The 12,570-nt window shown below is 47.0% G+C and overlaps 1 protein-coding gene across 3 annotated transcripts; it reads right to left on the reverse strand.

Annotated features, from left to right (window-relative positions):
• Positions 1-1,625: 1,625 nt before the first annotated feature.
• On the reverse strand, positions 1,626-12,099 carry LSM14B (LSM family member 14B). Of its 3 annotated transcripts, none has more exons than XM_063459608.1 (9): positions 11,758-11,986; positions 9,795-9,958; positions 7,855-7,990; positions 7,278-7,397; positions 5,373-5,543; positions 4,425-4,496; positions 3,631-3,792; positions 3,403-3,559; positions 1,626-2,664 (listed from the first exon to the last, which is right to left on the reverse strand). In XM_063459608.1, the coding sequence occupies exons 1-9, from the start codon at positions 11,975-11,977 to the stop codon at positions 2,499-2,501; spliced, it is 1,368 nt and encodes a 455-aa protein (XP_063315678.1). In that variant the 5' UTR covers positions 11,978-11,986; the 3' UTR covers positions 1,626-2,498. The 3 variants fall into 3 exon arrangements, with proteins under 3 accessions (XP_063315678.1, XP_063315676.1, XP_063315679.1); XM_063459606.1 differs by having other exon boundaries at positions 5,373-5,546; XM_063459609.1 differs by lacking the exon at positions 7,278-7,397 and having other exon boundaries at positions 11,758-12,099.
• Positions 12,100-12,570: the final 471 nt, after the last annotated feature.

The raw sequence follows: 12,570 nt of genomic DNA on the forward strand, positions 1-12,570 counted from the left end.
CCTACAGGCTTTTTTTCATGCAAACACTGCCTTTGCAGAGAAAAGGCAGTGTTTACATTGCCTCTAGGGACACCTCCAAGTGGTCACGCGTTAGATGGCCACTGGACAGGCTTTCTGGGTCAGTGCTACCGAAAAAGCAGCCGCTCTGCATGGAGACGCTGAATTTTCCTCATAGACATGAATTGATTCAATGCATCTCTATGAAGAGGTTCTGATCAGCCAAAACTGCATTTGGCCCCACCCCCGTGCCCTGTGGGAAAGCATTAAATTGGCTAAAATTGACCATTTTGATGGTGGGTTAAACATTATAGGGTCAGGAATACATGTTTGTGTTCTGACCCTATAGTGTTCCTTTAAATAAAGTTCTCTCTAGCCAACAGGAGGTTTGAATAGGATCAAAGATGGTATTTGATGAATGATGGCACAATGTTCAGCATTTAGATAGAGTAATTAAATTCTAAATAAAGATTAGCAAGGCTTCATTTAATAATCTGTTTATATATTATTGTGAACAATCTAAATGAGAAGTGATTTGGTGTTGTGTGCATGTTTCTATATGTGTTTAAGTTATGTCATTGAAATTATTTTGAATAAAGAGTTAATATATATAAAAAAAAACAACTTCCAGAAAACTCTGCTGAACATTAAGCATGTCAAACTCACAGCCCACAATGGACATCTTTGGGGCCCAGCGAGCCGCGAGTACATGCTTAGTGTTCCAAGCAGAGTAGGCACCTGCTTTCCCCACATTTACCCGGTCAGAGGGGCAGAAGGTGGATGCAACGAGGGAGCTCAGCCTTCCTGCTACTCCATGCTCCCTCTGGCATCATTAGGGTTAAGTGAGGGTTCAAATTAGGTTAGGCAAGTGATTTTAACCTCTTTCACTCTATTTTAACCCTTACCCCAAGGGTTAGAATAAAGTGGGAAAAAAAAAAAAAATCACAATTTATAGAAATTACCCTAGTGTGAAATATCACTAAACCAAAGAAAGTCCCGAAACCTAACATTAACCCTAAATGACCCATCTCCTAAGCTTAGTGAATGCACTAACGATAATGAAAGTGTAAAACTAGCTTTACTTAACTTCCAGGACTTTGCTGTGAAGGAGTAGTAGGAGTGCTAGCACGCATGGGCAGCACAGGATCCAGCGTGTTTTTTTTTTTTTTTAATACTGTACTTTTCAAAATAAACCTACATTTCTATAAAAATGTAAGTTTTTTTTTGCGGCCCACAAACTTAAACCTGGTTTCTTTGGACCTTGCTGGACTGAGTTTGACATGCTTGCTGTACATCCTGAGCACGTTATGAGAGGAGGGCAAAAGGATTGGAATTCTTGACTGCAGCTATCCAGTTAAAGGTAGTGTTTAGAATACAACCAGTGGGAGAGCGGCTAGGTGGGCATGCAGCGTGCTACAAGACCCACAGAAAGATCAGCATGAGAAAGGTTTGACCACAAGCCAAACAAAAAGGCACCAATAGGTTTTACTACATTTTCCTTCCATCTGATGCATCTAGAATCCACTTACCAGGAGTCTTCCAGTATGTTTTACTATAGGGACAGTATCCATGTGGTGGCAAAGCAAGTACGAGAGCTTGTTGGCCCCAGAAAAATAACGCAAGACGTATTAAACATTTTTCGGTTTATTGTCAGATTACAATTTACATCACATCCCCGTGGCTACTGGTTTATTCCACCAGACTTCTACAAAAATAAAGACACTTAATTTTAACTTATTTAATGCATAACTTAAAAATTGTCATTTGGGGTCATTGACAATACCGGATAAGTGCATTTTATTTCGCAAAAACAAAGAAATCCAAGACAAGACAAAGAAAAATTACTTGAATTCACCCTCTCATGCAAGCTTTTGCCTTGTTCTCTTACAGGCCTAAGCTATTTTGGCAGGAATAGCCCAGCTTTGTGTGCTGTAAGAAGCATCACAAGTCAGCACGATATGGTTGATCAGCAGTAGTCAGAGTTTTGGTTATATATACATATTTGTCTCCACCCAGGTGGCTTTGCTTTTTGTACCTGGCGATACTGAAAACAAGTGCTCATAAAGAAAAGAAAGGGTGTTTAAAACCCACCACCCAAGGTACTGCTTATGCACCATTTAAAAAAAACAAAAACACAAATCTCCTGAGTGGCAGTATAGAATTAAGATACTAGCACTCTGGGCACAGGAGGGAGATCATATGGGCTCCAGCAGAGTAAGACTCCCACCACTAAAAGCTGGCCACTGAAAAAAAAAAAAATGCAACTTAAAAAGTTCAGGGTTTGAGGTTCTGCCACAAATCACTAGTTTGGGGCTCAAATCCAGCTGCTCATCCACCAGCTGCTTCCTAAAGTGTGACCATCAGTCTACCTCCTAACCACACAGGTTCCCACACCCAGTACTGGAGACATGCCACTGGGTCATAACAATTTGCTACAATGCGTCGGGAAGGGAAAATATGGAAGACAAGTTCATCTGCAGATAGTATTTTGTCCCCGGTTGTCACACTCTCCCGGTCCCAGCCCTCTGCGTAGTCTGGTTTCTGCGAGGAGCACCGCTTCCCCTACCACCGCGAAATCCACCACGGAAGCTTCGGCCCCGGAGAAATCTGCCAGAGACTCCAAATGTTTCAGTGTTCAGCTTCCTCTCTTCTGCCCATGTAGTGCGTCTGAAATAAGACAGTCCGATTACTTGAGTGACATCTAGAGATATGCTCTAATCTTCCCACTAATCCAAGCCTTTATCAATATCCCCAATGAGAGTGGTATGGGGGTCGGAGGACTGGCTTTACCATTACTAGCTATGGAATCTGGTCTACAGGCTCAGAGATTCACTAGTAAGCTGTGCCATCAGGGAGTCCTAGTCACCAAGAGCCTCCTCGGTTGTATCTCAGGGCAATAGAAACAGCAATGGACCTACTGAACCCCATTTCTTATAATAGAAAAGAAAAAAAAAAAAAATCTACTCAGGTGGTTGTATTGGCATTTCACAGGAGATTATGTTGGAGATTGCCAGGAGGCCACCAGCTTCCTTCATGCTTTGCCCCATACATGATGTCTAGCAAAGCTATATGGAAATTTTAGTTCAACAGCTAATTATTGTTCTAGGTCTATGTTCAATAAGGAAACTGAAAAGCTGGGAAGTATTTAAATGGTGCAGATTGTATCTACAGCATTAACAGGACACCAAGTATTCTAGCCAAAACCTGCTGTAGCCCTTATGGTGCTGAGGCCCTCTGCAGAGCTTGATGGAATTCTGTCAGGTTAGGAAAGTAGCAAGGTGTGTTTCTATACAGACATTATCTTATAACGAGTACATACTGCCACATCATACCAGATCGGAAACAATTAATGCATCTAAATCTGGTCAAATCGGTATGATCTGCCGCGTCTAAAACACTGTTTACCTGGATTTCATCTCTGAAGAGATGTTGTCGAAGAAAGACTTTGACCGGTCATAGTAAATATTTGGTCCCAGAGGATCTTCTTCTGGAGAGCCATCACTGTTTTGCGTTTCCACTCCAGAGTCTCCCTTCTCCTCGCCCTCTTTCTCCGGCTTGTCCTCTGTCAGATTATACAGTATTGTTAGGACATGTGCAGCATCACCTTTAGATGTAGTTTAGTCATACACTCACCTTTCAGGTTTAATTTATCTTTAAACTCCTTGTCCAGTTCCTCACGGTTAAACTGAGCATTTGCACTTTCAAAATCAAAGTCTCCTTCAAACTTTATAGCGTTTTCCTTCACGGTGGTAGGTTTGGTCTGGCCACGAGATCTGTTTCTTGTTCGCCGGTTACCTGCCAAGTCAGTTACTTTATTAGAAAGACCAGTTTCTTGTCCCCCTGCTTCCCATAAAAGCTTAAAGAAAAGGAGTACTGAAACCCAAGATGCTAGTTCAAATAATGGTGAAACAGCAACACTGCGCATAACCCGAGATAACTAACTAGTGGAGAAACACAGCCCCGAGATAACTAGATCTCCCAGTGGAGAAACACAACCCTGAGATAACTAGATCTCCCAGTGGAGAAACAGTCGAGATAACGAGATCTAACTAGGAGAAACAGCCTGGGGTTTGATTTATTAAATATCACAGCAATATAATAAACTATCTGGATCAATGGAAGCATGGGGAGGAAATTTTAGGGAGGGAGTTACTCTTGGTGATGAAACATGTAGGACTGATAACTGTATCCAGAATTTAAAATATGCTCATACGGATTATTAAGTTATGTAGACTAAATTGGTGCCTTGCACCATCAATACATTCTCCATTTTTATAAAGGTTCCCCCTATTCCGGTCTGGAACGTTATTCCTTGCCATTGCTGGGAGAGCAGTTCCATCTCTAGGTACATTTCTACATGTGTGATTTTTGCATATTTCGTATTTTCTATGCATGTCTTCACTGTATTGTGGTAGAGCAATCATTACCTGATCTTCGCCTTGGGGGTCGCCTATTCTCATCATTTATCGCCCCTGGAGTTGGTGCTGTGGGTTGAGGAACTGTAGAAAAATGTCAGACAGTGAAGCTTTTAATGATTGACTGTACTACAAGCCATATGTAGCCATCACTGGGCAGCAATCAGCATTACCATTTGCAGCCTAAATTGTGTCCTGTATTAAGTTTGGCACAGCTTAATCCTGCCACGGCAGATTTCAGAAGTCTTTACCACCAGCAGGAGCATTGCAGAGCTTCACTGAGAGACCAGTGATAATTAACACACTCCAGATGTGTTCACATTAGTAAACCACACTGTGTTTAAGGTATATCTTTCTGGATAATACTACAGATAACATACACATAAAACATGTAAGTATACCAGCTCCATTATACAGTGTCAATCATTGATATAACAGGAGGAAGTTTAAAGAACCCTGGTGAGCTCGGTAGTCTCCACACTGCCACCCTGGCCGAGATCAAGATTGATCCGAGTCAATCCAATACCATACCGAAGAATAGTAAGACTAGTGTACATATGTGGCAAATTGCCATGCTGCCCCAATAAGATCTCAATGCGCAGCATTTGACTGAGTACAAAGTCTCACTGATCTCACAGCAGGAGCGCCTCCTAGTGGCTGTCTAGAAGACAGCACTGTGTGTAACCCAGCAATGTAAACATTGCAGTTTCTAGAGAGCAGCAATTATACATTGCAGAATTAAATTAAAGGACCACTACACCAAAACCACTTCATTGAAATATAGGATTGAGACAAAGTGGTTTGGATGGCTTTGGTAACAACGCTCTGGGATTAAACTGTTGATACCCATCAGGAAACCTCACACCAGGCAGCGCAGATACACCAATCTTATTTTGCTTCTTTTTCTGAAACGTGAGCGCTGACACTCAGTGGTGGAACGACATTTCCAAGGTTAGTTACCATTCACTGGCACAGGCTGGCTTGGCATTGGACCCAGTCTGTTTCCAAGTTGGCCAATAGGAGGCCCCTTTCCCAGCTGCAACTTCTTTTGGGCCAAAGTTTCAACAGGGCCAGTCTGAACAGCTTGCTCTACCATGGGGCTTTTCCTTACTGGTATTGAGGGAAAGCCAGCTGCAGGAAAAAAATAAAATAAACAATTAAGTACAATTTACAGTCTAGTGTGGAACTAGCTGTGGTAAGCAGAGCCAGGAACAGCTACAGACAGGAAGGGAGCAAGCAGGTAGATACAGATCAGCAAGCACACAGTAAAGCGGGGTACAAGGCAGCAGATAGCCATCTTGGGACTAAGTCTCAAGATCTTTCAGTAGTGGGCCAATGGACTTCCAATTTCATGAATGAGAACAGATTAGCATTATCCAGATAAGAACGGTTATGTCAAAGCACTCCCCACCCATGGGTGAAACGCCCGCTGCGTAACTGTAGCAAACAGAAGCTGATAAGCATAGATTTAACATGTAACACTGTACATGGCACAGGAGGAAGAATGACGGAAAAGCAGGGCAAGACACAAACTCAGCCATCAGAACCTCCACATACAGAGCAGATTCTAAACTAGGGCTAGAAGAGGAGACACTGTTCTACAAACCATGGCCTCTACACTGGACCCCCACAGGGCATTCCCCTGGCCCCTGGCCAATAGGAATAGATCATGCCATGGACATTCCCAGCACCCTGAACAAATCCCAGAGAGTTTAGATTGAAGCCGGATTAAGAGTTAAGTAAATGGAAGAATTTATCCAAACTGCAGGTCAGACATTGTTTTACACAAGGGCAATTCACTAGGACGTATTAAGCTACCTGCTGGGGATCCAGAGAATTTCCATACATGCATTATTCTGCCAATAAAATGACATTTCCCAGCATGCAACTGTGCTGACCAAGTACCTTTTTCATGTTCGGTTTGACAGATGCAGGTTAAAAGCGCGATGAATACCCAACACCAGCGCTATAAAAACCTCACCAGATAGCAACGTTAACTAAAGGGAAAGTCCAGGCTTTGTTTATGAACCATATAAATACAATTTGAATGGCTCATATTTAGTGTAAAGTGGGCAAGCTCACTGAAGATGCAACAGTCTCAGATTAGCCAACTTTACACAGTAAATATGCATAAAATCACTGTGCAGCAAAAGATATGTGGGAAAAGCACAGATTTCTGGGATTTGTAGTTTGCCAGCTTTCAAATGTCGAAAGGAACAACCCATGAAGCCATGCCAATAAGTGGAGTAAATGATAACATTAAGGATTATACACTATCCTCATAGCTGGATGGCATGACTTCCTCCCAGTCACCTATAGCCAGGCTAAAATCAAAATGGCAAAGGCCAGTCTAAAATGGGCAAATTGCTAGTCTGCAGGGATCCCAAGGGATTTATGAAGAAACAATTACAAAAATGACTATGAATTAATGCACCATTATGCCAAGCTCTGGTTACGTGTATAACATTCATGCCAGATGAGTTGTAATATGGAAGTCTATGGGCTGAGTTTAATGGAAGCTTGTAAAGCATGCTGGCCGCTGAGATGTGGCGTTACAGATACCAGATAAGTGCTCAGGTTATGCTGCAGTCTGGTCAAATCAATTTTAAGCTAAATCAAATTATGCTCAGAGTTCGTTGGCTCTCAAATAGAAAGGGTCAGCTTTAGATATGGAGACAAGCTGCACTGCTGGCTGACAGCCGGCTAAGCTCCATATTTCAGGGGCTTTAAAACTTGGACAAGTTTGTGTTGGCAGACCAAGAAATGTTACATTAGCGAGGCAGAATCTGTAAGGCCACCACTCAGGGCTTAAGACAGAGCATTCCTATTGACTGAGCCACATGCAGAACGGCTTCCTGCGGTTACCCTTTGAAGAGAGGTGTACAGGATCGGCAACGATATCCGGCTCTGGCATTGCAGGCTGCGGTGAGGGGGACGAGCAGGCGCTGGATGCCGCAGCTGATGCCGGGGGACTCACCAGCTTATCTGGATGGAGAGATTTGTACAGAACTGAAGTTGATACCCTAAAGCAGGGATAGGCAACCTTCGGCTCTCCAGATGTTTTGGACTACACCTCCCATGATGCTTTGCCAGCATTATGTGTGTAAGAGCATTATGGGGGATGTAATCCACAACATCTGGAGAGCCGAAGGTTGCCTATCCCTGCCCTAAAGAAAGAAGGCCTCAGATAGCCAGGTGAGCTAGTGGTAGCCAGATACAGCAGACTCCAGTAAGTTTATTCATCCAGACAGGGCAGCATACCAATCTACAGCAAGGTCTGAAAAGTGGAATACTAAGTGGGCACGACTGGGTCATTAGACTGGTCCTGGTAGGCTAGGGTACTTTTCTGTAGCACCCTTAACATTTGGGCCACTGGCAATGCCAGTGGTTGGATCCCAGTGTAACGATTCAATTTGGACAATACATTAGTACAGTCACTTACCCAAACCCAGTGAGGCAGCATATTGCTGGTTGAGGAGGGAGGTGGCAGCAAGCTGGCTGTAGGTTGGCATGCCTCGGAATGGGCTGTAAGGCACGGATGACTGGTAGGATGCAGCTGGGGCAGAGCCCAAAGAGGACTAAGGGGAGAAAGTCAAAGAAAAGCCAGTTAATGGTAGCCCAATGCAGAGCAGTCCCTGCCAGAGTATAAATGGATGCTTTCAAATCCTAGCAGTGACTGCATGCCTCGTTATTGCAACTACATTTCCTATAAAGCTCAGCCAGCATGCTGATATTTTCCATAACTACACTATGCATTAACAGCAATACACAACATTCAGTCTGATTTGTCAGCTCATCTTTCAGGAGCAAGGTATGTTCGGGAAAACCATTTGGCCAAATCTTGTCTTGTCAACCGACTTCCTGCTTCTAGAACAGGCAGTCATGGGGATAACCAACAGACCGTTATCCTTTATATTCTCTGTGTTAGCAGCAGGATGTGACCAAACCGCAAAGATCGGTGTATCATGAAAATCCAAAAAGGAAAACCCCCCTGAAAACCTAGTGGTATAACCCCAAATTAGGAAGGTGTAGCTTATAATGTTTTACTATGCAAGACGCAAAACACATTTTAAAGGAGATTGTTATGGTCTCCATTTACCTTTAAGAACAAACATTTCAAGAAAATGCAAATATCAGTGGAAACATTTATTAAATAGGTTATTTTTGTTAGACATTGCAAATGTTTGGATATAAAAAAAAATGTGATGTCCGGGATCTTAAAGCTTGACAAAGACCCTATCAGGGGTCGAAACGTTGCAGTGTCCCACATGTTCCAATAAACATACTTTGATATTGGAGTGCCTGGATCCTCTTTCTGCTACAGGGATCTTAACATGACTCACATGCTACCAATAACCTCCCCAAGTCTAGCTCTAAATTCACCTAGAGAAAAACAGCATGACTTAACATCTGCTGGCTCCCTAGGTGACACATAAAAGACGCCCCTCCCAATTCTCTTTGGTTTCTACACGGATGCTCTGTATACTGAGAGTAAAGCTTCCAGACATTAAGCAAACATTGCATGGCAAGACAGGGCACTAGGGTGGGTGAGCCAGGGATTAGTAGCAATGGCAGGATGCATAAAAAGGCAGCGAGTACCAGAAGAACAGTAACTGTAAACCTCAGATGGGAGACTTGATATAGCGGGCCATGTAAGGGGATTGGTGGAACAAGCAGAGAGTCTCCCAGTGCTAGCTACATGCAACATTACTATAATAGTATCAGAAAGCACAGGGTGGGTTGGCCAGAGGAAACCGAGAGGTCATGTAACCACCGACTAGTACATATCACACCCAAGGTCTGAAGCAGACAGACTATATGGAGATAATGATAGTACTTTCAGTCCATTTAATGCCATTGCCTAATGGGAGATTGGAGGCCCCATACATGCATTCACTGACTGTACTAACCCACGGCCAACACATCCAATAGTGGGCAATGTACAACTTGTTTATTAAGTCACCACAATTTAATGCCAGAGGCGCTCAGATAGTCGACTACAACTGGTAGAACTCTTAGCTATAGACCAGCAGCAAATTAAGGAGAAAAATAAATCCAAACATATCTATAGGGGCAGTATAACACCCCAGACCTAGCTTCCCAAGGGCTTTAATCATGACATATCCATTTAGAATAACCATCGGCTTCTTGTCCCAAGTGCCACTGAGACACGGCCATAGCTAGGCACATCAGAGGTCACCAGTTGCAGCCAAGCCAAGTACAAATGTCAGGGATTCTAGTTCAACCATTGTATGAAGACAGCTAGGCACACTCATCAAACCACAGCTTCGACTGCCAGTCACGTGCAATATACCAGCTTAGGTCAGTGCCCACCCCTCCAGTACCAGGTGTTAGAGGGCCAGGAGGCCCGAAGGATTTCACCTGGACAATGGCAGGGTCCTGGGGCAAACCATGCTGGGCCTTGGGGGGTTCACACACAGTGATGTCCTTGATGTCACTGCCCCGGAATATGATATATTCATAAACCTCTTCTCGAGGAGGGGCTGGACGGTCAGTGGGTCGATCTTCAGTTCCAAATGAGCGCACTAAAAGGAAAACAAACAGTGCGGTGTTAGTACTACATAGCCTGTGCACAAATTAGACAAACTCATTGGTTAACCTGGATCCAGAAAGGAAGGCCCATTGACCTAGGGTCATTTGACACCAAAACTGTATCATTACACAAAAGCTGCTTTAGGGATTATAGTGTCCCTGTAAGTGTTTAGTCAATAAAGCCCTATTTCAACTAATGGCTTTGTGCCAAGGAGAGCAGGAGGCATGTCCAGAGTGCAGTATGGGTACTGTCAGGGCAGGTGAGGGGGGGATGGGAGCAGGAGATGCCCCCTGTCAGGGAAGGTGAGGGGGGGGGGGGATGGGAGCAGGAGATGCCCCCTGTCAGGGAAGGTGAGGGGGGGGGGGATGGGAGCAGGAGATGCCCCCTGTCAGGGAAGGTGAGGGGGGGGGGGGAAATGGGAGCAGGAGATGCCCCCTGTCAGGGAAGGTGAGGGGGGGGGGGGGATGGGAGCAGGAGATGCCCCCAGTCAGGGAAGGTGAGGGGGGGGGGGATGGGAGCAGGAGATGCCCCCAGTCAGGGAAGGTGAGGGGGGGGGGGGGATGGGAGCAGGAGATGCCCCCAGTCAGGGAAGGTGAGGGGGGGGGGGGGGGATGGGAGCAGGAGATGCCCCCAGTCAGGGAAGGTGAGGGGGGGGGATGGGAGCAGGAGACGCCCCCAGTCAGGGAAGGTGAGGGGGGGGGATGGGAGCAGGAGACGCCCCCAGTCAGGGAAGGTGAGGGGGGGGATGGGAGCAGGAGATGCCCCCAGTCAGGGAAGGTGAGGGGGGGGGATGGGAGCAGGAGATGCCCCCAGTCAGGGAAGGTGAGGGGGGGGATGGGAGCAGGAGATGCCCCCAGTCAGGGAAGGTGAGGGGGGGGATGGGAGCAGGAGATGCCCCCAGTCAGGGAAGGTGAGGGGGGATGGGAGCAGGAGATGCCCCCAGTCAGGGAAGGTGAGGGGGGGGGATGGGAGCAGGAGATGCCTCCAGTCAGGGCAGGTGAGGGGGAGCAGTAGTTGCCCCCTGTCAGGGCAGGTGAGGCGGGGGGAGGGGAGCAGTAGTTGCCCCCTGTCAGGGAAGGTGAGGGGGGGGGGGGGATGGGAGCAGGAGATGCCCCCAGTCAGGGAAGGTGAGGGGGATGGGAGCAGGAGATGCCCCCAGTCAGGGAAGGTGAGGGGGGGGGGGGGGATGGGAGCAGGAGATGCCCCCAGTCAGGGAAGGTGAGGGGGGGGGATGGGAGCAGGAGACGCCCCCAGTCAGGGAAGGTGAGGGGGGGGGATGGGAGCAGGAGACGCCCCCAGTCAGGGAAGGTGAGGGGGGGGATGGGAGCAGGAGATGCCCCCAGTCAGGGAAGGTGAGGGGGGGGGATGGGAGCAGGAGATGCCCCCAGTCAGGGAAGGTGAGGGGGGGGATGGGAGCAGGAGATGCCCCCAGTCAGGGAAGGTGAGGGGGGGGATGGGAGCAGGAGATGCCCCCAGTCAGGGAAGGTGAGGGGGGATGGGAGCAGGAGATGCCCCCAGTCAGGGAAGGTGAGGGGGGGGATGGGAGCAGGAGATGCCTCCAGTCAGGGCAGGTGAGGGGGAGCAGTAGTTGCCCCCTGTCAGGGCAGGTGAGGCGGGGGGAGGGGAGCAGTAGTTGCCCCCTGTCAGGGCAGGTGAGGCGGGGGGAGGGGAGCAGTAGTTGCCCCCTGTCAGGGCAGGTGAGGCGGGGGGAGGGGAGCAGTAGTTGCCCCCTGTCAGGGCAGGTGAGGCGGGGGTCGCTCCCTGTGACGCAGTTCCGGTGGGGCCCCGCACCTTTGGCTAGGGCCACGGTGGAGTTGTCGGTGTCGATGGTGTAGAGGATTCCCTCATAGCGGATCTGGGCCTTGGAGATCAGGCTGATTTTGCTGCCGATGTACGGGGTGCCGGAACTCATCGTGCCTGCCGCCTCTCCCGGAACCGCGGCCAGGGATAGACTATTCTTTCTGCTCCCGAGGAACCCACGGACTGCGGGGGCCCGCCCACTGCCAGCCATTAAATACCATGCAGCCGGACACACCCCTCGCCGTGCGGCCACGCCCAGGGGCGGAGACTGGGCCATCCCGTTTGTTTGTTGCTGCGCAAGATGCTCTTTTTCCAGGGGTGTGACGTCTAACGCGCTGATTGGCTCTACCAGAGAGTCTGGTTATTGGACTAGACCTTGATGATGAGAGCCAAGGGAGACTGTGTTACCGTGTTTTAAACACTGGAGCTCGATAACTCTCTAATTGGGACCTTTCCCGGAGACATTTTGTTGAAGACAACTATATAGCCTTCAGTAAATATTAGGCTCAGGGAAAATGGCCGACCCCACATAATTCAATTCTCCACACTGGAGACATTATTATTATTAATACTCCCTGTGAGGAATGACGTCGTTAACGTGCGTGTCGGCCATTTTATTGGTAGGAGAACATGTTAAAGGGACAGTATCATCTAAAACCGGTTGACATGATGTAATTAAAATAACATACACAGTCTACAGGTTATCTAACACCTTAAATGTAATGATTACAAAAATCTCACCCTTTGTATGTATTTTCACTAGTAAATCATATACACGACATCATTAGTCTATTTATTTCCACT

Source organism: Pelobates fuscus, chromosome 6 (assembly GCF_036172605.1).
Source record: "Pelobates fuscus isolate aPelFus1 chromosome 6, aPelFus1.pri, whole genome shotgun sequence".
In the NCBI taxonomy this organism is placed as follows: Eukaryota; Metazoa; Chordata; class Amphibia; order Anura; family Pelobatidae; genus Pelobates; species Pelobates fuscus.

What these genes read in the sequence shown, in the direction of transcription:
- LSM14B (XM_063459606.1), bottom strand. Translation starts at nt 11,977, where the DNA reads ATGGCTGGCAGTGGGCGGGCCCCCGCAGTCCGTGGGTTCCTCGGGAGC. An exon ending in TGCTGCCTCACTGGGTTTGG is followed by an intron (nt 7,398 to 7,854) that starts GTAAGTGACTGT and finishes CTCTCCATCCAG; the next exon opens with ATAAGCTGGTGAGTCCCCCG. An exon ending in ACCCCCAAGGCGAAGATCAG is followed by an intron (nt 3,793 to 4,424) that starts GTAATGATTGCT and finishes CTGACTTGGCAG; the next exon opens with GTAACCGGCGAACAAGAAAC.